General features: G+C 34.8%; 1 protein-coding gene across 1 annotated transcript in view; it reads left to right on the top strand.

Moving 5' to 3' along the window:
* The window catches only part of ABCB5 (ATP binding cassette subfamily B member 5), a 106,048-nt gene that overhangs the window by 30,933 nt on the left and 47,372 nt on the right, over positions 1-27,743 (top strand). Inside the window, 2 exon segments of the mRNA XM_061197705.1 lie at positions 7,633-7,803; positions 23,780-23,941. Of these exon segments, the coding sequence (XP_061053688.1) occupies positions 7,633-7,803; positions 23,780-23,941 (333 nt within the window).

Genomic DNA, 27,743 nt, shown 5'->3' with positions numbered 1-27,743 from the left:
AAAGGAGAAGACTCAAATCAGTAGAATTAGAAATGAAAAAGGAGAAGTAACAACTGACACTGCAGAAATATAAAGGATCATGAGAGATTACTACAAGCAACTCTATGCCAATAAAATGGACAACCTGGAAGAAATGGACAAATTCTTAGAAAAGCACAACCTGCCAAGACTGAACCAGGAAGAAATAGAAAATAGGAGCAGACCAATCACAAGCACTGAAATTGAAACTGTGACTAAAAATCTTCCAACAAACAAAAGCCCAGGACCAGATGGCTTCACAGGCGAATTCTATCAAATATTTAGAGAAGAGCTAACCCCTATCCTTCTCAAACTCTTCCAAAATATAGCAGAGGGAGGAACACTGCCAAACTCATTCTACGAGGCCACCATCACCCTGATACCAAAACCAGACAAAGATGTCACAAAGAAAGAAAACTACAGGCCAATATCACTGATGAACATAGATGCAAAAATCCTCAACAAAATACTAGCAAACAGAATGCAACAGCACATTAAAAGGATCATACACCATGATCAAGTGGGGTTTATCCCAGGAATGCAAGGATTCTTCAATATACGCAAATCAATCAATGTGATACACCATATTAACAAACTGAAGGAGAAAAACCATATGATCATCTCAATCGATGCAGAGAAAGCTTTCGACAAAATTCAACAATCATGTATGATGAAAACCCTGCAGAAGGTACGCATAGAGGGAACTTTCCTCAACATAATAAAGGCCATATATGACAAACCCACAGCCAACATCGTCCTCAATGGTAAAAAACTGAAACCATTTCCACTAAGATCAGGAACACGACAAGGTTGCCCACTCTCACCACTATTATTCAACATAGTTTTGGAAGTTTTAGCCACAGCAATCAGAAGAAAAAGAAATAAAAGGAATCCAAATCGGAAAAGAAGAAGTAAAGCTGTCACTGTTTGCAGATGACATGATACTATACATAGAGAATCCTAAAGATGCTACCAGAAAACTACTAGAGCTAATCAATGAATTTAGTAAAGTAGCAGGATACAAAATTAAAGCACAGAAATCTCTAGCATTCCTATACACTAATGATGAAAAATCTGAAAGTGAAATTAAGAAAACACTCCCGTTTACCATTGCAACAAAAAGAATAAAATATCTAGGAATAAACCTACCTAAGGAGACAAAAGACCTGTATGCAGAAAATTATAAGACACTGATGAAAGAAATTAAAGATGATACAAATAGATGGAGAGATATACCATGTTCTTGGATTGGAAGAATCAACATTGTGAAAATGACTCTACTACCCAAAGCAATCTACAGATTCAATGCAATCCCTATCAAACTACCACTGGCATTTTTCACAGAACTAGAACAAAAAATTTCACAATTTGTATGGAAACACAAAAGACCCCGAATAGCCAAAGCAATCTTGAGAAAGAAAAACGGAGCTGGAGGAATCCGGCTCCCTGACTTCAAACTAAACTACAAAGCTACAGTAATCAAGACAGTATGGTACTGGCACAAAAACAGAAATATAGATCAATGGAACAGGATAGAAAGCCCAGAGATAAATCCATGCACATATGGTCACCTTATCTTTGATAAAGGAGGCAAGAATATACAGTGGAGAAAAGACAGCCTCTTCAATAAGTGGTGCTGGGAAAACTGGACAGGTACATGTAAATGTATGAAATTAGAACACTCCCTAACACCATACACAAAAATAAACTCAAAATGGATTAAAGACCTAAATGAAAGGCCACACACTATCAAACTCTTAGGGGAAAACATAGGCAGAACACTCTGTGACATAAATCACAGCAAGATCCTTTTTGACCCACCTCCTAGAGAAATGGAAATAAAAACACAAATAAACAAATGGGACCTAATGAAACTTAAAAGCTTTTGCACAGCAAGGAAACCATAAACAAGATGAAAAGACAACCGTCAGAACGGGAGAAAATATTTGCAAATGAAGCAACTGACAAAGGATTAATCTCCAAAATCTACAAGCAGCTCATGCAGCTCAATATCAAAAAAACAAACAACCCAATCCAAAAAATGGGCAGAAGGCCTAAATAGACATTTCTCCAAAGAAGATATACAGATTGCCAACAAACACATGAAAGAATGCTCAACATCATTAATCATTAAAGAAATGCAAATCAAACCTACAATGAGATATCATCTCACACCGGTCAGAATGGCCATCATCAAAAAATCTACAAACAATAAATGCTGGAGAGGGTGTGGAGAAAAGGGAACCCTCTTGCACTGTTGATGGGAATGTAAATTGATACAGCCCCTATGGAGAACAGTATGGAGGTTCCTTAAAAAATTAAAAATAGAACTACCATACGACCCAGCAATCCCACTACTGGGCATATACCCTGAGAAAACCATAATTCAAAAAGAGGCATGTACCAAAATGTTCATTGCAGCTCTATTTACAATAGCCAGGACATGGAAGCAACCTAAGTGTCCATCAACAGATGAATGGATAAAGAAGATGTGGCACATATATACAATGCAATATTACTCTGCCATAAAAAGAAACGAAATGGAGGTATTTGTAATGAGGTGGATGGAGTTAGAGTCTGTCATACAGAGTGAAGTAAGTCAGAAAGAGAAAAACAAATACCGTATGCTAACACATATATATGGAATCTAAGAAGAAGAAAAAAAAGATCATGAAGAAACTAGGGGCAAGACGGGAATAAAGACACAGACCTACTAAGGAATGGACTTGAGGATATGGGGAGGGGGAAGGGTAAGTTGTGACAAAGTGAGAGAGTGGCATGGACACATATACACTACCAAACGTAAAATAGATAGCTAGTGGGAAGCAGCCGCATAGCACAGGGAGAGCAGCTGGGTGCTTTGTGACCACCTAGAGGAGTGGGATAGGGAGGGTGGGAGGGAGGGAGACGCAAGAGGGAAGAGATATGGGAACATATGTATATGTATAACTGATTCACTTTGTTATATAGCAGAAACTAACACACCATTGTAAAGCAATTATACTCCAATAAAGATGTTAAAAAAATAAAAAATAAAAAAAATAAAGAATACCTAAATAAATAGGATGTACCTTATTCGTTGATTTAGAGATTGAATATTTTTAAAGGTATGGATTCTCCCCAAATCAATCTATAAATTTAATGCTATTTCAATCAAAATCCCAGCAGTCTTTTTTCATGTGCAGAAATCAACATGCTGATTACAAAATTTATTTGGAAATTTAAAGGACCAAGAATAGCCAAAACAATTTTGATAAAAGAACAACAAAGCTGGAAGACCTACAATAGCTAATTTTAAGACAGCAATTAAGACAGTGGTAATGACATAATAATGGACTTGTAGGTCAGTGGAACACAATAGAGAGTCTAGAAATAGACCCACACATACCTAGTCAATTGATTTTTGACAAGGTCAGTGTAATTCAATGGGAGAAAGGAAAGTCTTTTCAACAAATGGTGTTGGAAAAATTGGATATCCATATGGGAAAAAAAAAAAAAGAAATGTGGCCCTTACCTCATACTATATACACATACAATTTGCCATGAATCTTAGACCAAATGTAAAAACTTAAGCCATAAAACTTCAGAAATAAAAACTTAGGAAAAATCTTTGTGACCTTGAGGTAGGCAAAAATTTCTGGGAAAAGCACTTACTATTTAAAAAAATGATAAACTGGGCTTTATTGAAATTAAAACGTTTTAAAAGACACCATTTAGAAAATAAAAAGGCAAGACAGAGTGAAAGAAAATATTCAGTACACAGATCTGACAAAGGATGTGCACCCAGAATATATAAAGAACTTTGCAAAATGGTAATTAGACCAAAAAATAAAATAAAATAAAAAATGGACAAAAACTTGAACAGACATTTCACCAAAAAATAATCAAATGAGAAAATATACATGAAAAATATTCAACATTACTAGTCACCAGGGAAATCCTAAGTAAAACCACAAAGAAATACCAGTTCACATTCAATAGAATGGCCAGAATTAAAAGGAATAACAATTATAACTTCTCGTTAGGATATAAAGCAATTGGATCTCTCTTTCTTTCTGAATAAAGTGAAATTTGTACAATCATTTTAGAAAGAAATTTGACAGTTTACTATAATGTTAAACATAACACTTATGACTCAGCATTCTATTCCTACATATTTTTCCAAAAGAAATGAAAATATGACTATAAGAATATCATGTACATGAATGTTCATAACAGCTTTATTCATAATATTCAAAAATTGGTAATAACCCAAATGTTCATCAGCAGCTGAATGTATAAACAAATTGTGAGTTATATAGGGTTGCCAGATGAAATACAGAATTTTCAGTAAAATTTGAATCTCAGATAAACAATAATTTTTAGTATGAGTATATCCCAAGTACTGTATGAAATATACTAAAAAAGTATTCCATTGTTTACCTGAAAATCAAAATTAACTGAGCTCCATGGTTCTTGGTGTGTTTTTGTTTTTGCTAAATCTGGCAACCCAAGATAGATGCACATTGTGAATAAATAGGAGTGAATTACTGATACACACAACATGGATGAATCTCAAAAATATTATGCTAGATAAAAGAAAACAGACCAAAAAAGTACACAATGCAATTATATCAAGGCTGCAGGATACAAGATTAATATACAAAAGTCACTTTTCTATATAACAACAGTGAACAAGTAGAATTGGACATTAAAAACACAATACTATTTATATTAGGACTCCAAGAAATGAAATACTTAGGTATAAATCTAACAAGATACGTACAAGATTTATATAAAGAAAACTACAAAACTCTGATAAATAAAATCAAAGAATTAAATAAATGGAGAGATAGTCTATATTCATGGAAAGGAAGACTCAATATTGTCAAGACGTCGGTTCTTCCAACTTGATCTATAGATTCTATGCAATCTCAATCGAAATCCCAGCAAGTTATTGTGTGGATATCAACAAACTGATTCTAAAGTTTACGTGGAGAGGTAAAAGACCAAGAATAGCCAACACGATGTTGAAGAAGAACAAAGTTAAAAGACTACACTATCCAACTTCCCAAGACTTATTATAAAGCTACAGTAATCAAGGCAGTACAGTATTGGTGAAAGAAATACAAATAGATCAATTCAACAGAGTCCAGATATAGACCCATATAAATATAGTCAACTAATCTATGACAAAGGAGCAATAGCAATACAATAGAGAAATGATAGTCTTTTTAACAAACAAATGGTGTGGGAACAACTGGACATCCACAAGTAAAAAAATTAATCTAGACACAGACCTTACAGCTTTCACAAAAATTAACTCAAAATGGATCATAGACCTTAATATGAAATGCAAAACTATAAAAATCCTAGAATTTAACATAGGAGAAAATCTAGAATGATTTGGGTATGGCAATGGTTTTTTAGATACAACACCAAAGGCACAAACCATGAAGGAGGTTATTGATAAGCTGGACTTCATTAAAATTGAAAACTTCTGCTCTGTAGAAGACAATGTCTAAAGAATGAGAAGATAAGCCACAGACTGGGAGAAAACATTTGCAAAAGACACATCTAATAAAGGATTGTTATCCAAAAAGTATATAAAGAACTCCTAAAATTCAACAATAAGCAAATAAGCAACCCAATTTAAAAACAGGCCAAAGACTTTAAAAAACACCTCACCAAAGAAGATATACAGATGGCAAATAAGCATGTAAAAAGATGCTTCACATCATATATCATCAGGGAAATGCAAATTAAAACAACAGTGAGAAAGTATTACACGCCTATTAGAATGGCCAAAATCCAGAACACTGACAACACCAAATGCTGGCGAGGGTGTAGAGCAGAAGGAACTCTTATTCATTGCTGGTGGGCACAGCCATTTTGGAAGATGGTTTGGCAGTTTCTTACAAAACTAAACATGTTCTTCCCATATTATCCAGCAGTCATCCTCCTTGGTATTTACCGAAAGGAGTTGAAAACTTATGTCCACACAAAAACCTGCACAAAGATGTTCATAGCAGCTTTATTCATAATTGCCAAAGCTTGGAAGCAACGAAAATGTCCTTCAGTATGTGAACAGATAAATAAGTTTTGATATATCCAGGCAGTGGAATATTATTCAGCACTAAAAAGGAATGAGATATCAAGCCATGAAAAGATATGGAAAAACCTTAAATGCATATTACTAAGTGAAAGAAACCAGTCTGAAAAGGCTACATACTGTTTGATCCCAACTATATTAACATTCTTGAAAAGGCAAAACTGAGGAGACAGTTGAAAGGTTAGTGGTTGCCAGGGGCTGGCAAGGGAGATGGAAGGATGAATAGGGAGAGCACAGAGGGTTTTTAGGACAGTGAAAATACTGTATGATACTATAATGATGAATACATGTCATTTTATGTTTGTCTAACTTAGAATGTACAACACCAAGAGTGAATCATAATGTAAACTATGCACTCTGGATGATTATGATGTGTCAGTGTAGGTTCATCACTTGTAATAAATGCACCACTCTGGTGAGGGATGTTGATAATGGAGGAGGCTATGCATGTTTGGGGGCAGGATGGCTTATGGGAAATCTCTGTACCTTCCTCTCAATTTTGCTGTGAACCTTCAAAACTGCTCTAAAAAAGTGCCTTAAAAAATACACACTGTATGATTCTATTTATATGCAGTTCTAGAACTAGTGAAATTAATTTATAGTGATAAAAATCAAATCAGTAGTATCCTGAGGCAAGGTGTGGGTTTTGACTGGAAAGCGTCATCCGGAACCTTTCTAGGGTGATGGAAATGTTCTATATCTTTTTTCAGGTGGTAATAACATGGGTACACTCATTTGTCAAAACTCATAGAACTGTTCTTTTAAAATGTGTGCATTTTATTTTGAATAAATTATTCCTCAATAAGGTTTATATATATATATATATATTTAATGTGAAGGTCAGACTCTAGAAATTAAAAGTTTAGAAATAGTATTTAAATGTAAATCCTTGAAGAAATGAACTTTGGACTGGGGACTTAACCCAATAGAATATTACTAATTATGCTTCATTAGTTCTAGAAATTGCCTCCAACCTCAGATATCTAACAATATCTATTTTGTTAAAGATACATATACCAAAAAAGTAAAGAAGGCCTAAAACGTCTCCCAAGATTGAAAAAGGTTTTGAGGGAGAAGTTTGTTTTTGCAGTAATCTTTTCATACTTTTTTTCAGAATATAAAGGAAGGAAATTATGGATAATATATTAAATCACTAATAAACATTTCAAATAATACTTAAGTATTTGTACTACAGTGTTTGTTTTAAAGATACCAGTGCATTCTAAAAATGTCTTTAAAACTTTGAAAATCGGTTCAAATTATTATTAATCTTCCTTAAAATCCTTGATTATCCTATGTTCTCATGTCTTTTAGTCCTAGCCAAATTTTTCTTAGGGCTTCTCTTCACTACACTCTTTTAAAATAGTGGTTTGTTTTTACAAAGAACAAATCATAAGTCAATACCAGCCAGGCTGAAGTAGAGATTAAGCTGGCATTAAAACACAACTGTGATTGCCATTTACTGTTCTAATCATCTGACCATGCTGCCTTCTGTTTCTGTTCTCTTTCCTATTTTTCATTAGAAATTTAATACCTTGGTAGGGGAAAAAGGAGCTCAAATGAGTGGAGGACAGAAACAGAGAATCGTGATTGCTCGAGCTTTAGTTCGAAACCCGAAGATTCTGATCTTAGATGAGGCTACTTCTGCCCTAGATACAGAAAGCGAATCAGTGGTTCAAGCTGCACTGGAGAAGGTAAGTGAGAAGATTCATTTATTATTTTCATATTCCTGGTTCAGCATTATTTTTAAATACAAGAAAGTATGGCTCCATAGCGGATTATTTATTAATTTCAGAGCCCTCCTTAAGGTACAGATGCAGTGATTTGGAGGAAAGAAGAAGATGCTATACTTAGTGTTAAAAATATATATGAGGCTCATATCCAAGCAATCATCCCATATATACCTCCATTCCAACAGGTCTGCACTTTCCACCTCCCCAGAGTAATTCCACACCCCTACCACTATCACAATTACAATCGCATCCACCCTTTGTCTCTTCCATATACACCCGTGGGATTTTCTTCTCTGGCCATTTTTTCCTCTTTGGGCAACCCCAGAGTACTCATTTTAACTTAATTTCACTTCAAGTGGAGAAGCATACAGTGTGGTTTGCCTTGACCTTGAACCATCCTCCTTCAACAGCCCTGGGGCCCTCACACTGGCTTCCTGCTCTTTGCAAGCTGTTGCACATGCTTCATGGCCGCAATGCAGAATTGGCCCTTTACCACATTGCACTGCATCAGGGAGGGTAGTTAGTGGTGGTGATATGAAAAACCACAGACTACTTTTTTCAGTGGCCAAACACTCTTTCAAATCATAACCTTCAAACTCTTCAGAAGGCTTAATGGAACTTTTTACTTTGTGCTTGTCTGAAAATGGGTTGTGTTTTTCTCTCTAAGAAAATTACAGGCTTTTCTTTTTAAACACTGATTTTGTGTGACCAGAAATGGATACTGGCAGCCAGAGTGCCCACTGCTTATTGAAAAATCTATTAGTTACTATTATCAACTTGCAGATCAGGTTTTATAAGTTTTTACCATTGTTTCCATCTCACATGATGAGAGTGCCACATGTTGCTCATGATATTTCTTATTTTCATAAAATAAGCAAGTGATATGAAAATCCATGTTCATTGTGGACACTTTGCCAATTTGGTTCATTTTGGTGAAGAAGAAACGATGATTCCCTCAAAAGAATGTCTCATACTTTATTCATTTTTTTATACTTAGTAACTAGGACAGGGCTCTATTTATAGAATACACTCAAATTGTGTTTATTCATGGTGATGTTTAGTTATTACTTAGGGCTTGAATGTACTGGAAAATGATTACACTTAAGCATCTCAAATCACAGTTTTTCTAGTTTTATTGAGATATAATTGATATACATATATAAGATTTTTTTAAAATACTGTAATAGGCTGTGAAGTTGTTTAGAGGTTAAATGTTGTACCCATTGTCTTTTCATCCAATATGTTAATCACTTCAGGCAATCAAAACTTGTTCAGACTTTTAAAATAAACAGTTGCTTAGTGACATGATAAACTAATAAATATTTTTTTCCTACTGGTTGAAATGAAATCTATATCATAAGTGAAAAGAGAAGAATACAAAATGTTTGTAAACTATTATTCCAAGTATATATTTTTAAAATTCAATTACTGTTATTGTTTTCCAGTTTTTAAAGGGGGTAATTAAATCAACATTGTAGAGATGTATGGGTGTGAAACTGCTTTAAATAGACTTTGCTTATCTTTTATGGAGTGAGGGTAAATGGTAGCAAATGAGGTGACAGGTAGTGCAGTAAACTCATGAAATACATATGCTTCAGTATATAAAGCAGAGAGTTAAAATACAGGCAAGGAAATGAACACTCTAGTGCCATGAGAGTCCTGTACACCCACTACACAGATGGTGGTTGCAAAACCAAGTCTTTAAAGAGGTCCCCACCTAAGGAGGGTAGGGCATTCAACAGGTCTTGTTTCTGCTCATCTGTCTAAGAACTCTCAGACCCTGTGGCATGACATGGCCTAACCCACAGCAGTTAACAGATTTTTTTATACCTCAAAATACCGTGTAAACCACTAACCAACAAAGAGGGAACAATAAAATGTATTATTTCTTACTGGTGAATGCTGCATCCACCTCCCTCCACAGCCAGCCTTCAGATATCCTCCCAGCCCCTCCTCTCCATTACCTCACTGTCTTCCTTTTATGTGAAACTCTAGAACCAGTAGAACTAATCTATAGTGATTAAAAAAAAATCAGATCAATAGTTTACTGGGGCAGGGGGTGGGTTTTGATTGAAAAGCGGCATGAGGGAAATATCACTCTTGTTCTCACTTGGATTATTGCAATAGCTGTCTCTCATGCCCACTTCAATCTGTTCTCAACACCGCAGCCAGACGACATTATTAAAATGTAAATTTGATCATGTCGTGCTTCTGCTTCAAATCCTTCAATGGCTCCTTATCTCACTTCTTACTCTAAGTAAAGACCAAATTCCTTACAGTAGCTACAAGGTTCTATGGAGTTGGGCACCAAGCTCCTTCTGGAACCTGACACCCTACCACTCTACCCCACATTGGCTGCCCCTTAAACATACCATAACACTTTTCATCAGCTAACATACTATGTATGTATTTGTTTATTTTATCTCTCTTCCTCCACTGGAATATCTACTCTTTGTTGTCAAAGGCATTAATTGGTTAACTGCAGCGTACCCAGAGTTAGAACAATGCCTGGCCACTATTTGACAGCCAATAAATATTTGTTGAATAGTATCTGGATGAGTGTGATACAGAATAGTTCCAAGGCCTGAAGTGCTCTTTTCTGGACTTCTTAGTTTAGGCTTGCGGCAATCTAGTTTTGCTTCATTAATCTTGTTCAAGAGGAGGACTTAGGATCAGTGGATAAAGATCTATACTGCAGGCTATGGAGTTCCACTCTGGTACTTGTTTGGACCCAGCATGCCAATGCAGCAGGCTTCCAGGTTAGCCTACCATGAGGAGTCATGGCAGTGAACACCTGCAGGCCCCTGGGGAAGCAGAGGAAGCCCACACTGATTTTAGGATAAAGCCTGTGAAAGCTCTTTGAAATGTTAAAAGTAGTATGCAAATCTAAGGAATAATTATTATTAAGGGAGATTCAGCTACACCACATTAATGGAGAACCTTTAAAAAGACCCTTTGCTAATTATGAAAGATGGGTTTCCATCACAGCTTTATTCTTTAAAGAGACTGAGCTGCTTTGTTGCAGCCCTCATAGGCTTTTCTTTATCATCACTTCTCTTTCTCATGTGATGCATTCTGTTTGTCTTCCTCTGAGGCGCCTTACATTATGTTTATACTACTTGGAGAATTAATAAGTAAATTGATATATTACATTAAGCTGTGGGCTACCTTATTATATTAAGCCCAAGAAGTGGTTATCCAAAGCTGAAGTTAGGTTAATTATTACACATACACACACACACACTCACACATGTTTTGGTCTGTCTTTGTCAGATATCTTACTTTCTCTTTACATATGGAATTGGGAATTTTTTAGATTTTTTCTTTTTCTTTTCCTTTTTTTTTTTTTTTTTTACCATTTGTAGCAATACTATAATAGTTGGGAACAGAAAGGGGATTGCTGCAAGGGGACTTCCTTGGCTGGAATTTAGCCAGGAGAACAAAGGTAACGCAGAGAATACCTTGTCCCAAAAGCATCATGGGACATTTTACAAGCTTGCTTAATCAAGCTCACATTTATAAGACTTGGTGTTAAATTATAGGCCACTAACTTCTTTTAGGATAGCGCTTCTCCCCCTTTGATAGATCACGGTCCCATTGAGAATCTGACTAAGAAAGGGAAAAATAAACCACTGTAACTCTTCTGAAAAATCTAAAAGTGCACTTGTACAGAAAGATTTATATATAATATTGAGGGGTTCATAGACCCCCTGAAGCCATTCATAAGTCATTATTTTAGGTGTAATAAAGGAACAAATGAACAATAATAACTAATCCTTACAAGAACCCAGTGCGATTCGTACATTTATTCTCCCATTTTACAGATGTGCAAACTGAAGCACAGGGAGATTGAGTAGTAGCTAGGAAGCAATGAAGTCAGAACCTGGACCCAGACAGTCAGCCCTCTAGCTCATTCATATAACCACCATGGTATATTGCCTCAAGATTATACACCTGCTAGGGTTTGAAGCTAAATTTGAAACCAGATCGCTCTTAAACTAGCCTCTTATAGACTTACTTATATGATCCAGCAATTTCACTTCTGGATATGTAACCAAAAAAATTGAAAGGAGGGACTCAAACAAATATGTGTATACCAATGTTCACAGTAGCATCATTCACAATAGCTGAAAGGTAGAAACAACGCAAATGTCCATTGACAGATGAATAGGTGAACAAAACGTGGTATGTACATACAATGGAATAGTACTCAGTCTTAAAACGGAAGGAAGTTCTGACGCATGCTACAACATGGATGACCCTAGAAGACATATGCTAACTGAAATAACACAGACACAAAAAAACAAATATTGTATGATTACACTTATATGAGATACCTAAAATAGTAAAATGCATAGACAGAAAGTAGAATAGAGGTTACCAGGGGCTAAGGGAAGGGAGAATCAGGAGTTATGGTTTAAAGGGTACAGAGTTTCAGTATAGGATGAAGAAAAAGTTCTGGAGATGGAGAGTGGTAATGGTTACACAACAATGTAAATATACTTGAAACCACTAAAGTACACTTAAAAATGTTAAAATTGCTTTAAAATTTTATGTTATGTTATTTTACCACACAAAAGAAGAATGAACTAAGCCTGAGCATAAAAGGATAGTGACACAGAAGGAATTGACCTCTCAGATCCAGGAGGACCCTACCCTTAAAAATGGTTAGAATGACAGCACAGCAAATATAGCCAATATTTTATAATAACTTTATATGGGGTATAATCTATAAAAATATTGAATCACTATGTTGTACAACTGAAACTAAATATAATATTGTAAGTCAGGTATATGTCAATAAAAAATAGTTTTAATGGTTAGAATGGTAAATTTCATGTTATCTATACTTTACCAGCATTTAAAAAAAAAACTATTTTCTATACAAAACCACACTGCCTTCTTAGAAAAGAAACTCAAACTGTACCCCAGATTGAAGCTGCTATGTAGGACTGTAATAGACTTGTTTTTGTCCCCTTAACCTGCTTATTTTGACCCTATTGTATATATAGCTAGTAAATTTTTCTTCCACAAATGAATTTAAATCATTATTACTTAGCAGGACATTTCAAAGTCTTTAAAAAACATAGGAAAAAAACTAAAAAATATACAGCAAGGTGTTTTCCCATGATATAGATACTTATCTTAGTGATTTCTGTGAATTTAAATTATTCCTAAGCTTTGTCCTCCCCCACAAATAAGGAAAAGTCCTATATAAAATATTGATTTTCCTAACTCTTACCAAATAAGATATCTTTACTGTATTGTTTATTGGTCAGCACTCTGAGCTAGGTAAGACAGTATTGCCTCCCAGAAGAAAGATGAGCTAATTATTGTAGTGTTTTCTTATTCACTGTTTACTTCATCATTTACTTTTTGTTGTAAATTTCTCCACAAATAGTAGCTTGTTAATAAAGTTAAGTGAAGGAAAATGGTATTAAGTGACTATAAATAATTTTATTATCTTCAGTTGTTTGTTAAGTTATTTAGAAGTGAGAATGAAGAGATTCCAGGCTATAAAAAGAAAACATTGTACTATAGTGTACTATTCCAAGTTCCTAATTAGGTAGTACACATGGCTTCAACTCAGCAAAGAGTTTAGATTTTGAATGTGTTTTCTTTTCTAAAGGGTCTTAACCTAAACATGCATAGATATTCACATGCAAGTTGAAAGGAAGAGATCGGTGAGGAAGTGAGTCCCTTATTAAATATAGCTTCTAAGTGCCTGAAATTTTTCTTTTTGTCACCACGTTTTACAAAAGAGAAAGCATTCTCGGACAGCCATAGTGATGTGACAGTAATTCCATATTGTTCAGCTACGGTACCAATATTGACCCAGAAGAATGCCAAGCCAATTGGATTTCAACACCATAATGTTGTAGTTAAGACACCAAAAATCCTGTATTTCCCATATAACTACCATAGAGACTTTCTTATAGCAGATGATCAGTTAAAATTTGGTAGCTAAAAGATGTGGAAATTTGTTAAAGAGTAGTGAGAGGTTTGTCAGACTGTATTTTTGAAGTATTGGGTACTAGGGTTTTCCAGGAGCCTCTTGAGGTATGAAAGACGGTGGGGAGGTGAGGTAGATGAGCAGGTAGGGCTGCACCTCCCCCACCCCCGCCATGGACAATTCACATAGAGGAGTTACTCATTAATCTGTATGGTTTATTTACATATATCAAGTTTCCACATGTGCTTTCATTTGATGAAAGGATTTTTCACCTTAAAAAAAAAGAGTTTGAAGACCATAGGACTGCATCATGGAGCAAATGTTATCAGTGGGCCCCAAGTCCACCTGAGGCAAACTTCCAGGAGGCAGTCAGTGGGAACTTGTGGTCCCATAGGTTTCCCACCTCATGCTTTCTGTGAGACACTAGAACTCTGTGTTTCCAGGCTTCTCCAGAGAGTATATTACCCCTGTTAACTGACCCAGCAGTCAAATGCAGGCCCTCTCAAATGCTCACAGCTTTGCATTGTTCTCCTTTCTTTTCCTGTTGCCCACCCTTATTCAAGGCCCATGGCCACCAATGGTGAGAAGCTAGCTGGTCTCCTCAGGCCCTTATCTCTGCCCTAGCAATTCTGGGAGGAATGTTTTAAAGCACGCTCTATTTCAAAATCCAAGCTAATTACCTGATGATTTATGGTTGTGCATGGAATTGTGAAGTACTCTGAAAATGCCAGCAGTGTCAGGTAGAGATCTTCCTGTTGACCTTTCTCTGGTCATGTAACTAATTGTTTGGCTTTTAGCTTTGTATAAACTGTGAAGGAGGAGAGGAGATGCTAGGAAATCCTTTCAAATTGGTACTTTCTAGAAGAAATAATAGCAACAAAGACATATTGAAAATCTATCACACCTAGGCATCTGAGAAAAACAGTGGAATGGATTGCATTACCTTCCTTATCTTTACAGTAATTCTTGCTAAAAGAAAAAGCATATGCTCTAATTTCTTTGATCAGTTTTCTAAGAGGCCTTGGCTCCCAAAATCTCTTCTCTGTTTTAAGTCTGAAATGATTAGTTTGGAAATTTTTTTTTCCCTATGGCTAGTATATCAGTTTTAGGTCACATATATGATGTAGTGAAGTTGTATTCTTGTAGTGTACTTTATAGTACCTTAAGTGTGTATGGTACTTGTAGGCTCATTTGATAGGCCTTTGGAGCAGTTTTTCCCTTTTAAAGTATTAGGTATTTCTGTAATTTATTTCGTATACTCAGACACTAATTCATGATATAACAAATTAAATTGTAACATAATATAGACTTTATTCAAATGTTTGTAATTTAGACCAGGAGCCTGGCAGCATAAAGATGATACAAATGGGTAAGCTCAGGCCGTTCCCATCTGGGGAACATCAATGCACACTAAGGCACAAATGTGGAAATGGTCATCACTTATTGTCAGTTTTCAGGTGTCAGACAACAGTATGAACTTTCGCAAAATAAGTAAACCTGCACCATGTGTAATGCCTAATAAGTGAAGAAATATGAGAATATATGTGTACAAAAATGCCTGTGAGCCCCTCTTTGAAGACGAGAAGGGCTAGAATAGTACAAACCTGCACCAGGAAACCTTGTGATTCTGATTCCGTCACAAGAGGCTGCACACCACTCTCGACCTTTTCTAGTTGCAATCTCCTAATTGTTTGATTTTACAGCATTCTCTCTCCCCACATTCTCCTTTGAGTATGATGTGTTATATGTGCCCTTTTATATTTTTAAATTAAACTTCATATACATTAATTTGTTTTAAGAAATGTTTGATAGTTCTGTGAAAACCATTGAGCTAATTGGTAACATAGCTTCATCAATAAGGTTTGAGCTCTGTTTGTTTTTAGGAAATAATATTTGTAACCTCAAGGAAATGTAATTGAATCAATGGGAGACATATGGGCCAGGAACCTGGGTGTCTGGGTGTTCTCACTTTTGCAGTGATAGTTCTTCTAATGCATTCCCACTCAACAACAATGTTCTTAACATTCTCTTTTAAGGCACTGTAATTAAGTCCTAGGGTCTCCAAGACCAAAAATCGAATTCAAACTTCAAGTTTGAATGAGAGAAGGGGAATCAGTATAGGCTGAATGTCTTACCCCTAACAACTAGGCACATCAGACAAACCCAAACTGAGGGACCTTCTATCAAGTATGTGACAGGTATTCCTCAAAACTGTCAAGTACCTCAAAAATAAGCGCTACCTGAAAAATTGTCCCAACCAAGAGGAGCCTAAGGAGACATGATGACTAAATGCAATGTGATATTCTGGAGAGGACCCTGGAACAGAAAAAGGATAATAGATAAAAATTAAGGATATCTGAATAAAGTTTGGAGTCTAGTTAATAATTAGTTTTATATTATTTTGTTAGTTGTGACAAAAGCACTATAGAAATCTCAGATGTTGACACTGGAGTATACTATGTGCAGGGTACATGGATATTGTACTACCTTTGCAAATTTTCTATAAGTCTAAAATTATTCTAAAATAAAAATTTTATTTAAAGAAACTAAAATGAAAAAGCTAATTACATTTTTTACTAATTTTTCATACCATTCATAAGAATGCTTATATATAAACAAGGCTTAGAATTACCACATAAAAGTAAATAAGAGACTGAGGAAAACAAAAAGCAAAGAATAAAAACTCATTCCCCAAGTATTATCCACTCATCAGTTTGATAAAACGTCTATGTATTTGGCAATATGAAAAATAAAGGAAGCACTAAGCATTGCAGTACTTAGACCTAAATATCATCTATAGAAACTCACATATGTCCATTATCAGACCTTGCTGAAGTTAAGAAAAAGAAATCTTCCTACCTACAATGCAGTTAGTTGCTCCTCAGTCTGCTTTTTCATTATATTTACATAACATTCATTAAAATGTCTCAGTCTCATTGGGGATTCTTACAGAACTTCAAGAATGGCCAGCTGGGGTGCTGTATACCGATGTTTCTTTTGTTTGACTTTCTTTTTCTTAACAGTTTTTTTGAGGTTTAATTCACTTACAATAAACTGCACATACTAAAGTATACAATTGGAAAAGTTTGGGCATATATGTATACCTGTGAAGCCATCACCACAGTCAAGTTTGTCAACCAATCACCCAAAACTTTTTACATGCTTTTTGTAATCACTCCATCCCAACCTTCCCAACGCTTCTTCCCTGACTCTTAACAGCCACTGATTTGTTTACTGCCACTATAGACTAGTGTGTATTTTCTAGAGCTTTATGTAAATGGAATCAGACGGTATGTATCCTGTTCTGTCTGGCTTCTTTCACTAAGCATAATTGTTTGAGACTCATGCATGTTGTGGAATGTATTAGTAGTTCCTTCCTTTTTTGTTGGTGAATGGTATTCCATTATATGGATATACCACAGTTTGAGCTATTGGTATTGATGCCCACTTGAGTTATTTGGTTTGTTTGCAGGTTTTAAATATTATAGGTAAGGCTGCTCTGAACATTCTCGTGTAAGTCTTTCTGTGGACATGAGCTTTTATTTCTCTTGGGTAAATACCTAGGATTTGAATGGGTGAATCTTATGATAGGAGTATGTTTAACTTTTTAATTAAGTGCCAAACTATTTTCCTTTTACGTTCCATAATATATGAGAATTCCAGCTACTCCACATACTTGTCAATACTTGATATATCCAGGAATTTTGATTTTAGAAATGTGTAGTGGTGTCTTATTTTTCTTTTAATCTGAGTTATCCTGATGACTAATGATGAGCATTTTTATGTGCTTATTGACCATCCATATCTCTTCTTTGTTAAAGTGTCTGTTCACATGTTATGCTCATACCATTTTTTGATTGGTCATTTGTTTTCTTGTCTTTGAGTTTTGAGAGTTCTTTATATATTCTTTACATTCTGGATATAAGGATTTTATCAGATAACTGACTGGAAAATATTTCTTCTCATCTGGGACTTGTCTTTCCATTCTCTTACGAGGATCTTCCAAAGAACAGAAGTCTTTGATTTTGAAGAAGTTCAATTTATCATTTTTTCTTTTATAAATCAAGCTTTTAGTGTTCTACTTGAGAAATCTTTGCCAAATACAAGATCACAAATATTTTCCCCTACATTTTATTCTAGAAGTATTAAAGTTTTAGTTTTACATTTAGGTTTATGATAAATTTTGAGTTAATTTCTGTTCATGGTGTTTTGTATGGTTAGAAGTTTGTTTCGTTGTTGTTTTGTTTTATTTTGTTTGCACATTGCAGTTGTTCCAGCAATATTTGTTGAAAAGACTGTTTTTCTGCACGGAACTGCCTTTACACCTTTGTAGAAAATCAGTTTGTCCACATATGTATGGGTCTATCTTCGGACTCTCTGTTATACTGATGTCTCTATGGCTTATTTTCCTTCTTTATATTTAATTTATTTCTGCTTGGATCTTTATTATTTCCTTTCTTCTGCTTACTTTAAATTTAACTTGCTCTTCCCTCTTTGTTTTCTTAGGTTGAATCTGAGGTCATTTACTTGAGAAGTGTTATTTGGTTTCCAAGCATTTTGGGATTTTCCAGAGATGTTTCTATATTGAATTCTAACTTAACGATTTTGTGGTCAGAGAACATACTTTGTATGACTTGAATTTTTAAAAATTTATTAAGACTTGCTTTATGACACAGAATATGGTCTATCTTGGTAAATATTCTATGTAGACTTGGAAATAATGTGCATTTGCTGTTGTTGGGTGAAGTGTTCTATGAATATCGATTATGTGAAGTCGATTAATAGTGTTATTCAAGTCTTCCTTATCCTTATAGATTCTCTGTGTACTTGTTCTATAAATTATTGAGAGAGGGATATTGAATTCTCCAACTATTATTGTGGATTGGATTTGTCCTTGCAGGTGTATCTGTTTTGGTGTCATGTATTTTGGATCTCTGTTATGATGGGCATAAGCATTCAGGATTGTCAGATCCTCTTGATGAATTGACCCCTCTATCATTAAGAAGTAAACTTCTCTACTCTGGTTATGTCCTTTGCTCCTCAGTCTTCTTTTTCTGATACTCATATAGCCCACCCCAGCTTTCTTTTACTTAGAGTTATCATGGTATGTCTTTTTCCATCCTTTTAATGTAGACCTATTTGTGTCTTTATTTTAAAAATGTGTTTCTTGTAGGTGGCATACAGTTGGTTCTTGGCTTTGTATTCAGTCTGACAATCCTTGACTTAATTGGAGTATTTAGACCATTTACATTTAATGTGATTATTGATATGAATTAATTTAAATATATCATCTTTGCTATTTTTCTGCTCTTGTTCCTGTTTTCCTCATGTTCTCTCTTCACTTGGATTACCTGAGTACTTTTTATGATTCCTTTTCATCTCTTTTGTAAGTTTATTAGCTATAACTCTTTGTTATTTCAGTGATGGGTTTAGGGTTTATAGTATATACCTTTTAACTTATCACCATCTACCTTCAAATGATATTACATCGCCTCTCATATAGTAAAAAAACTTATATTAGTATACTTCCATTCCTCCATTTCTGGCCTTCAAGCTATTATTATTATAATTATCTAATTATCTATTAGTAATATACATGTGTTATAAACTTATACATGTATTATAAACCCAATGCTACATTATTTTCACTGTTGTTGTTTTCTTTTTTTTTGCTTAAATCATCAATTATTTTTAAAGAGATTTAAATAATAAGGAAAAAATTATATAATTTCCCATGTATTTACCATTTCCAGTGCTATTTATTTCTTTAATGTCCTTGTCTGCTAAATTTTACATCTGTGTTAGTTCTGGAGCAGTCTCGATTAATTGATTTTTCTCCTTGTTAATAGTTGTATTTTCTAGCTTTTTTGCATGCCTGGCCATTTTTTATTGGGTGTCAAAAATTGTGAATTTTACCTTGTAGGGTTCTGGTTATTTTTATATTCTTAGAAATATTCTTGACTTTTGCTGAGAGATGCAACTGTTACTTAGAAACAAGTTGACATTTTTTTCTTTGCTTTTAATTTTTGTTAGGCTAGACCAGAGCTATTTTTAGTCTAAAGCAAATTATTCTCCACTATGGAGGCAGGACTCTTTTGAGTACTCTACCCAATGCCCCTGTGAATTATAAAGTTTCTCAGTCATGCTGATTGGAACAGGTATGATACCCTCTAATCCTTTCAGGTGCCTCCTTCTCTAGCCTTGAGTAGTTTCCACATTCTTCTACAGTCAGTTCTCCATTGAATACTTGAGAGGGATCCTCTAAAGATTTCCCAAGTTCTCTTTGCATTTTTTTCCTCTCTAGCACTCTTCTCTGTGAACTCTTGCTGTCTTGGTCTTCCCAGACTCTTAACCCCACCTCCTTAACTCAGCAAGTCAACCAACTCCACTTGCATTCCTCCTCCACACACTGCACCCTGAAAACTCTTTCAAGGAAATAAGCTGGGGCAATTGTAGTTCTCACCTTCTGTGTTTCAAGGGATCACTGTGCTTCATTGCCTAATAAATATTCAGTGTTTGAAAACCATTTTTCCAGTTGTTTTCTTGGTTTCAGGTGGGAGAATAAATCTTATCCTTGATACTCCATCTTGGTTCAAAGGAAAATTCTGTCTTTTATTTTATACAATTGACTGTTCATTTTTTGAGGCACTGCCTTGGTATTCTCCTTTCCCAATATATTTATTTTTTATATTTTACAAAATTCAGAAATCACCCATTTTAAAAATCATACTGTATAAACTATTAGAGAGTAGAGTTTATAAATATTATTTAAATGAAGTTTATATTATAGAATTGAAAATAGCTCTTTGGTATGCATGCTCAGTATTGTAAGATCACTCTTAAGGATCAGTAATTCTCATCATTACCTGCATTTCAACACAAGGAGTTTAAATAGTTCTACTTTCTTCATGTGTAAAACTGTTTACAGAAGTGTACAAAAAAAGTAGGCCGAATGAAAAGCCTACACTTAGTGCTGGTGTAAGGTACAGGAAAAGAAAACTTGCAGGGTATAAGAAGCAGTCAATGCAAAGGGCTTTAGTCACATTAACAGGAAGACATCTCACAGAGATGCAGCGGGGTTTGTGGACTTAAAGCATTCAAAGGACCTGAGTGTGCGTTTCAGCATTACCACCTGCCTGCTATGTGGACTGACATCCATTACATGACTTCCTGAGCCTCAGTTTCTCTATCTCTTAGAGGAAAATAAGCATACTTTCCAAATCAGCTCATGGGACAGTGTGAGCAAAACCAGAGAACTGTTAGTTATAGAACCTTTTAAACTCTAACATTCTTTAAAATGTAAGATATTTTCAAAAGTAATAATTATTTTTGCCATCAGTAGTTAATAATTAATCATATATATATATAAATTAAGTTGTCTTAAGAAGTGAAAAGAGAAAAAAAAGCAATAAAAACAGTTCAAACTATTATGTCTGTGGCTATTTACCACAGCATCAACATTTTTACCTTGATTATTTTGTAACCTCTTAAATCTCAAAAACATGATAAAATAGCTTGTATGGAAAAAATAGAATCTAAGGGTTCAGAAAGACCTTAAAAGTCCTGAAACCATATGTAAATACAGAGTGATGGATAATTTGTAAAGAACAAATTTCATTTATATACACCATTCCCCTGTTCAGAAACTTCCCGTAAATTCTTTTCCGTACAGAAGAAACACTTTTTAGAATTGCTTTACATTAACTAGCCCTAAATTCTATTCCTAGCCCCATGACCTTCCATTCTTCAAACAACTCTGCTACATGTGAACCTCAATATTCTTCACAAATCCATGCCCTTTTTTTAATTGAAGTATAGTTGATTTACAATGTTGTGTTAGTTTCTGGTGTACAGCAAAGTGATTCAGATATATGTATATGTGTGTATATATATATATATATTCTTTTTCAGATTCTTTTCCATTATAGTTTATTACAAGATATTGAATATTGTTTCCTGTGCTATACAGTAGGATCTGGTTGTTTATCTATTTTATATATAATAGTTTGTATCTGCTAACCCCAAACTCCTAATTTATCCCTTCCCCCCACCCTTTCCCCTTTGGTAACCATAAGTTTGTTTTCTATGTCTGTGAGTCTGTTTCTGTTTTGTAAATAAGTTCATTTGTATCAATTTTTAGATTCCACATGTAAGTGATATCATATGATATTTATCTTTCTCTGTCTGACTTATTTCACGTAGCTTGATAATTTTTAGGTCCATCCATGTTGCTGCAAATAGCATTATTTCATTCTTTTTATGGCTGAGTAATATTCCGTTGTATATGTGCACCTATCCATTCACCTGTTGAATGCATGCCCTTTTAAGCCCAACTGCCTGATTTGCTGTAGCCTCTATCATGATTACCCCTCATTTTTTCTCCCTGGCAAACTTCTATTCTTTCACTAAGACCCTACTCAAAATCATCTATTTGACAATCTTCATTCAACTAGACAGTTAATCACTTCTGTGCTCCTGTGGTATTTTTATATAACTTCAATTACAGATTTATTACTTTATGTTGTAATTATTTTTCTGCCTCCCTTATTAGCTCTCTCAAGGGTAAAGACCTTGACTTATCTTTGGGCTTGCTCTCAGTAAATAGTCAAGGGTCTGCAGCCTGAAGACAGTTAATAGTATGAAAGCTATTATTTACTGCAAACTTTCCATGTTTGAGGCATGGTACCAAGAATATTAATCTGCACAATAACCCTAATATTGTCATACATAGTATCTGACAAAGTCCTCATATATAGAATATATAAACAACTTCTGAAAATTGACAAGAAAAAAGTTAGTTCCAATAGAAAAACAAACAAAAACATACAGTTCACAGGAGAGAATATCCAAATTGCCACTAACCATATGAAAAGTTGTTCAATTTTATCAGTCATCAGGAAAGTGCAAATAAAAGCCACAATATGATAGTATTCACCTGCCAGACAAAGAAAATACCAAGTGTTGGTGAGAATATAGAGTAAACGTAACTCTCTTTCACTGTTGGAAAACATTTATAAACTGGGGCAACCACTTTGAAAAGCTGTTTGGCAGAATCTAAAAAAGCTGAGCATATGACTCAATAATTCCCCTCCTAGGTATACAACTACTAGAATTGGGGACATATGTTCACCAAGTAAATATGTGTAGGAATCTATTCATAATAGGAAAACCCTGAAACTACCCAAATGTCAATGACCAGTAGAATGGAAAATAAATTGTGGTATCTTCACACAATGCAATACTATTCAGCAATAAGAATGATCTCCAATGATATAAAACAAAATGGATGAATCTCAAAAACATAATGTTAAACAAAAATGCCTGGACATAGAAGGGTATGTACTGTATCATTCCATTTATATAAAAGAAAAAAAACTAAACAAAATAAATCTAAGCTGTTAGAAGTTAGGAGAGTGGTTACCGTTGGTGTAGGTGAGTGGTAACAGTGATTAGAAGAGAGCTTGAAGAGGGTTTCAGAGTGCTGGTAATGATCTGTTTTGTAATCTGAGTACTATGCATCTGGATATAATTGGTTTGTAAAAGTGCATTATCTGTACACTTATGTGTACTTTTCCGTATGTATTGATATATAATATTTGTTAAAAAGTTAAAAACATATTATCTTGAATCTGTACCCCCATTTTAGAGATGAAAAAATAAGAAATAATAAGTTTAAGTTACTTAAACTTAGTTATTTTTAGTTACTAATAGCCAGGCAGTTGTTAGGTGCCTCAGATTAAATGGTCTTTAGTTTCCTTTCTAGTTCTAAGATACTATGGTTTTATAAATCCACCAATTTGGAATCTAACTTCCTGCCTTTTTATTTTAATTCCTATTGGCCTCCCTAATCAAAGTTTTCAAACTTCTATATCCAGAGGTAAGATTCTTTGATACTTAAATAATACTATAAGACGTTTTCTTGAATATTCAGAGTTTGTTATTTCTGCTAATTTATATTTATTTTCTATGCTTATTGTTTTATAGGCAAGGAAAGGTCAGACTACAATTGTGGTAGCTCACCGGCTTTCCACTATTCAAAGTGCAGATATGATTATGACTATAAAAGATGGGATGGTGGTGGAAAAAGGAACATATGCTGAACTAATGGCAAAACAAGGTCTATATTATTCACTTGCAATGTCACAGGTAATGTTTACATGACATAATGTTATGTTTGCAGGTTTGGTTTTTTTTTTTTGACTTTTCAGAAATCACGCCATGCTAGAAAATAGAAGTCTTGAATTATAATCTTAGGTTTCACAAGGCAACCAAGGTTTTTTTATAGTTCCTTAGTGAAGAAATTCAGTGAGTCTAATATCCTCAGCATTGTGCTAGATAATGATGAAAGTTAAAGAACTAATTGTTACATAGTACCTAATATTTGCCAGGCACACTACAAATAGGCTTCAAATCTTGTATGTGGCAGATCCAGAACAATCTAACTCTATATTCCGTGATCTTTTTGTTAGAACACAAAGAAATATAACACACAATCCCTACTTAAAGACTTAAAACTTAGCTACAGAGGCAAAATGCAGAATCATGCATACAGATGTTACAAGTTGTAGAAATAAGAAGCAAGATTGTTGGGGATATAGGGAACTATATTACCCATGGAAGTATTCATGAAGAAATCTTGAAGTCAAGAAGGTAGGAGCGGGACTTCCCTGGTGGCGCAGTGGTTAAGAATCCGCCTGCCAATGCAGGGGACACGGGTTCAATCCCTGGTCCGGGAAGATCCCACATGCCGCGGAGCAACTAAGCCCGTGTGCCACAACTACTGAGCCCGCATGCTGCAATTACTGAGGCCTGTGCGCCTAGAGCCCATGCTCCACAACAAGAGAAGCCACCACAATGAGAAGCCCGCGCACCGTAACAGAGTAGCCCCCACTCACCACAACTAGAGAAAGCCCGTGCGCAGCAATGAAGACCCAATGCAGCCAAAAATAGATAAATAAAAATTTTTTTAAAATAAACATAGGAGGTGGAAAAGGAGGAGAAATCTAGGTAATGTGGAAGTAATAAGGAACTGGGTTTGTAACTAAACAGAAAGGAGACCAGCCTTCAATGAGTAATGAGTGTTGGGGGAATGATGGAAAATTTGGATAATGAAGGTCAGATTACGAAAAGGCTGAGACTTCCTGTGTTGGAAGCACCTACCCCAGTGCTTGGCACACTCAAAATCTATCTGCTGAATGAAAGGATGCACACATATATCCATACCGTGTACACACCAAATTCTCACAGGTAGACCAGAAAGCTCATATTAGGCAATGAAGAGGAGGCATGATAATCCTGGAGGCATGCTGACAAACTCCTGTTTTTGAGGATCCACATGTCTGCATGCATATGATCTACCCTACTGAATTTCACATGGTTCTTTCATTAGGGCACATTAACATAAGTGATAGTGATTAGTCTCTAGCTCTCTTCTTCATTCTGCCTTCATCTCCTGGTCTGGAAGGCAGCCTTCCTTCCAAGGGGTCTTCTGCAGACAACTAATATCAACCTTTTTTGGTTTATTTTACTTCTTCAACTTTCTGATTATATTTTTGATATCAACATTATTATTTCACAAATTAGGAAATTTAGAAAGTTATGAGTCTCCATCTCGTCAAACTTAGAATTTCAAACCCCAGCTCTCTCCACAATTCTAGAATGAAGGATTTTTAAACACATCCTCTAAAGCAATGATAATAAAAAAAAATTAAAAGTTTGAAAATGTAATCTTATATTGATCTAAAAACTACTTGATTTAAAAACTGCTTGATTCCAATTTTATTTTATATTAGGCTATTTTTTCTTTAAAAATAAAATGTACATGTTATTTGCCAGTTGAATTTGCATGATTTTCATTCCATAGTAGACTTAACAATTTATGAAGTTATTAAGTTCAATATTTTCAAACTAATAATTGTAACAATAGAAGGAAATAACTGTAGTCAAATTAACCCTATTTTGAGATTTTAAAAAACTACTACACTCAGATCTTTCTTTGAAGCAACACTTCTTTATTTTTCATTATAACTAAACTAAAACTCCATTTTTAGGTGTTAGGTGAAAGAGTTCCACAACATAAGGAAAACAAAAATGGAGTGTTTGTGGTGTAAGTGTATAAAAATTTAAAATACCTTATTCAAAATGGATTAGTACTCTCTGATTACCTAAAATAATGTTCATTCTGATATAATAATACAATTTTAAATATTAATACTCAATGAACAGCTCTAATATTCTGGGAAATGTATAGTAAACATAACATACATGGTATCTACATAAACAGTAACACATTTCTGAAACTCTGGATGCATTTATTTGCCACTATTGCCTATAGTGTCCAAATGAATCAATTTATGACAATTCATGATTTTCATAAGTATTACAAAGTTAATGCTGTTACGAAAATCAATCCCAAAAAGCATAGGAAAATGGTTACAGTCACAAGCTCTGGAGACACAGCAAGTTGAAATCCTTACTCTGCCACTTAATAGTTTTAGGACTGTGGGTAAGTTGTTTAAATTCTCTGTGCCTCAGTTTTCTAAACTCTAAAGTGAGGAAAATAATAATAACATATTAATTAATTACATTGAGTATTAAATGAGTTCAATTATGTAAAGTACCTAGAATTATCGTTAGCATAATAAATTTTATTATATTACCATTCTTAGCATTAGCGTTTGTTATCCAGTCAAACTTTTAAGGAAAGTTCAAACCATGGTTATTGCTGTAATCAGGTACAGATTTAATGCTGTAGTTATTTATCTAGGATGTACATAATTATTTACAGACATAGTGAGTCTGTGAGCTTCCTTTAGTGAGTTTTCACACAAAAATGAAACAAAAACAGGTAGAGATACATACATACTAAAACTTCTTGTCATTGTTATTTTGCCTAGCAGCCTTCTCAGGAAAAGGAATTGTCTTTGATCTGTTAAAGCACCTCTTTAGAAAATTTTATTATGAGAAGTAAAAATTTTATTTTAAACTTGCCACAAAGTAAATAGCTCCTGAAAAATTGCCAAATAAAAAATTTCTTTCTTAGTAGAGAAATTTACTGAAAAAAAGAAAGTGATAGCATAAAGGAATGTCTGATTAAAGATATTAGGATAGCTGGTTAAAGTTCACGGTAGTTTGAAATGCCTGATTAACAGTTGTTAATCTTGTTAAAGAATCACAGTGTCCCTGGGAAGCCTTCCGTGTACATACTCTCCCTTGCACCTAAAATTATCTAAGTCTTTCCATCTCTACTCCCCACCACGGTCAGGGCCACCAACACCCTAACTGGCCTCTTCATTTCTGTCTTCACCCCTCCTCCCATCTCTTCATGAGGAAGTCACAAATTTACTCGCACCACATTCAGATGAGCAGAGAATATGTAACTCCTTTATTTCACTGAAACTGGTCTTATTTCTTGGAGTAGCAAGAAAAACAAAAACTAGACTTAGAGCAATCTGGTTTAGAACTTTATCCTATTCTATGATTTAAGCAACTTGAAGGTTAACTTGATGGCTTCGGAATTTCATCATTCTTTTGGAGCTGGCCCCACCAATTTTGCTTTTTGGTCAGATTGGAATGGGCAGCAGTGGCAAGCCTGGAAAATGTTACTGTCTCCTGAGATCTATCTCAGGCCCAGGACCAGCCTCACATTTAACTGCATTGCTATATGTTATCAATCTGTAAGCTCCAGAGAAGGCTGGGAAGAAGGGATCAGAGAGAGGGTATATTTGAGTCATCTCCCTCACAAACTCCTTTTACTAAGATCCATCCTTGCTAGTGGAATAATTGTTTTGAATTAAGACATTGTTTTCTCTAGTTAATTGTACAGGTCTTTGGGGGAAAAGGCACAATAAAAGCTATTGTTACTAACATTTTAGTATGAGTTGGGCTTACTGTCTCTGTATCGAGTCTGAAAACTTTAGCAAGAACTGCTCAGGAATACACCACTTTC

This window comes from Eubalaena glacialis, chromosome 8 (genome assembly GCF_028564815.1).
Source record: "Eubalaena glacialis isolate mEubGla1 chromosome 8, mEubGla1.1.hap2.+ XY, whole genome shotgun sequence".
NCBI classification, from domain to species: domain Eukaryota; kingdom Metazoa; phylum Chordata; class Mammalia; order Artiodactyla; family Balaenidae; genus Eubalaena; species Eubalaena glacialis.
The sequence above is the reverse complement of the archived record's forward strand: the minus strand, read 5'-3'. Positions and strand labels throughout refer to the sequence as shown.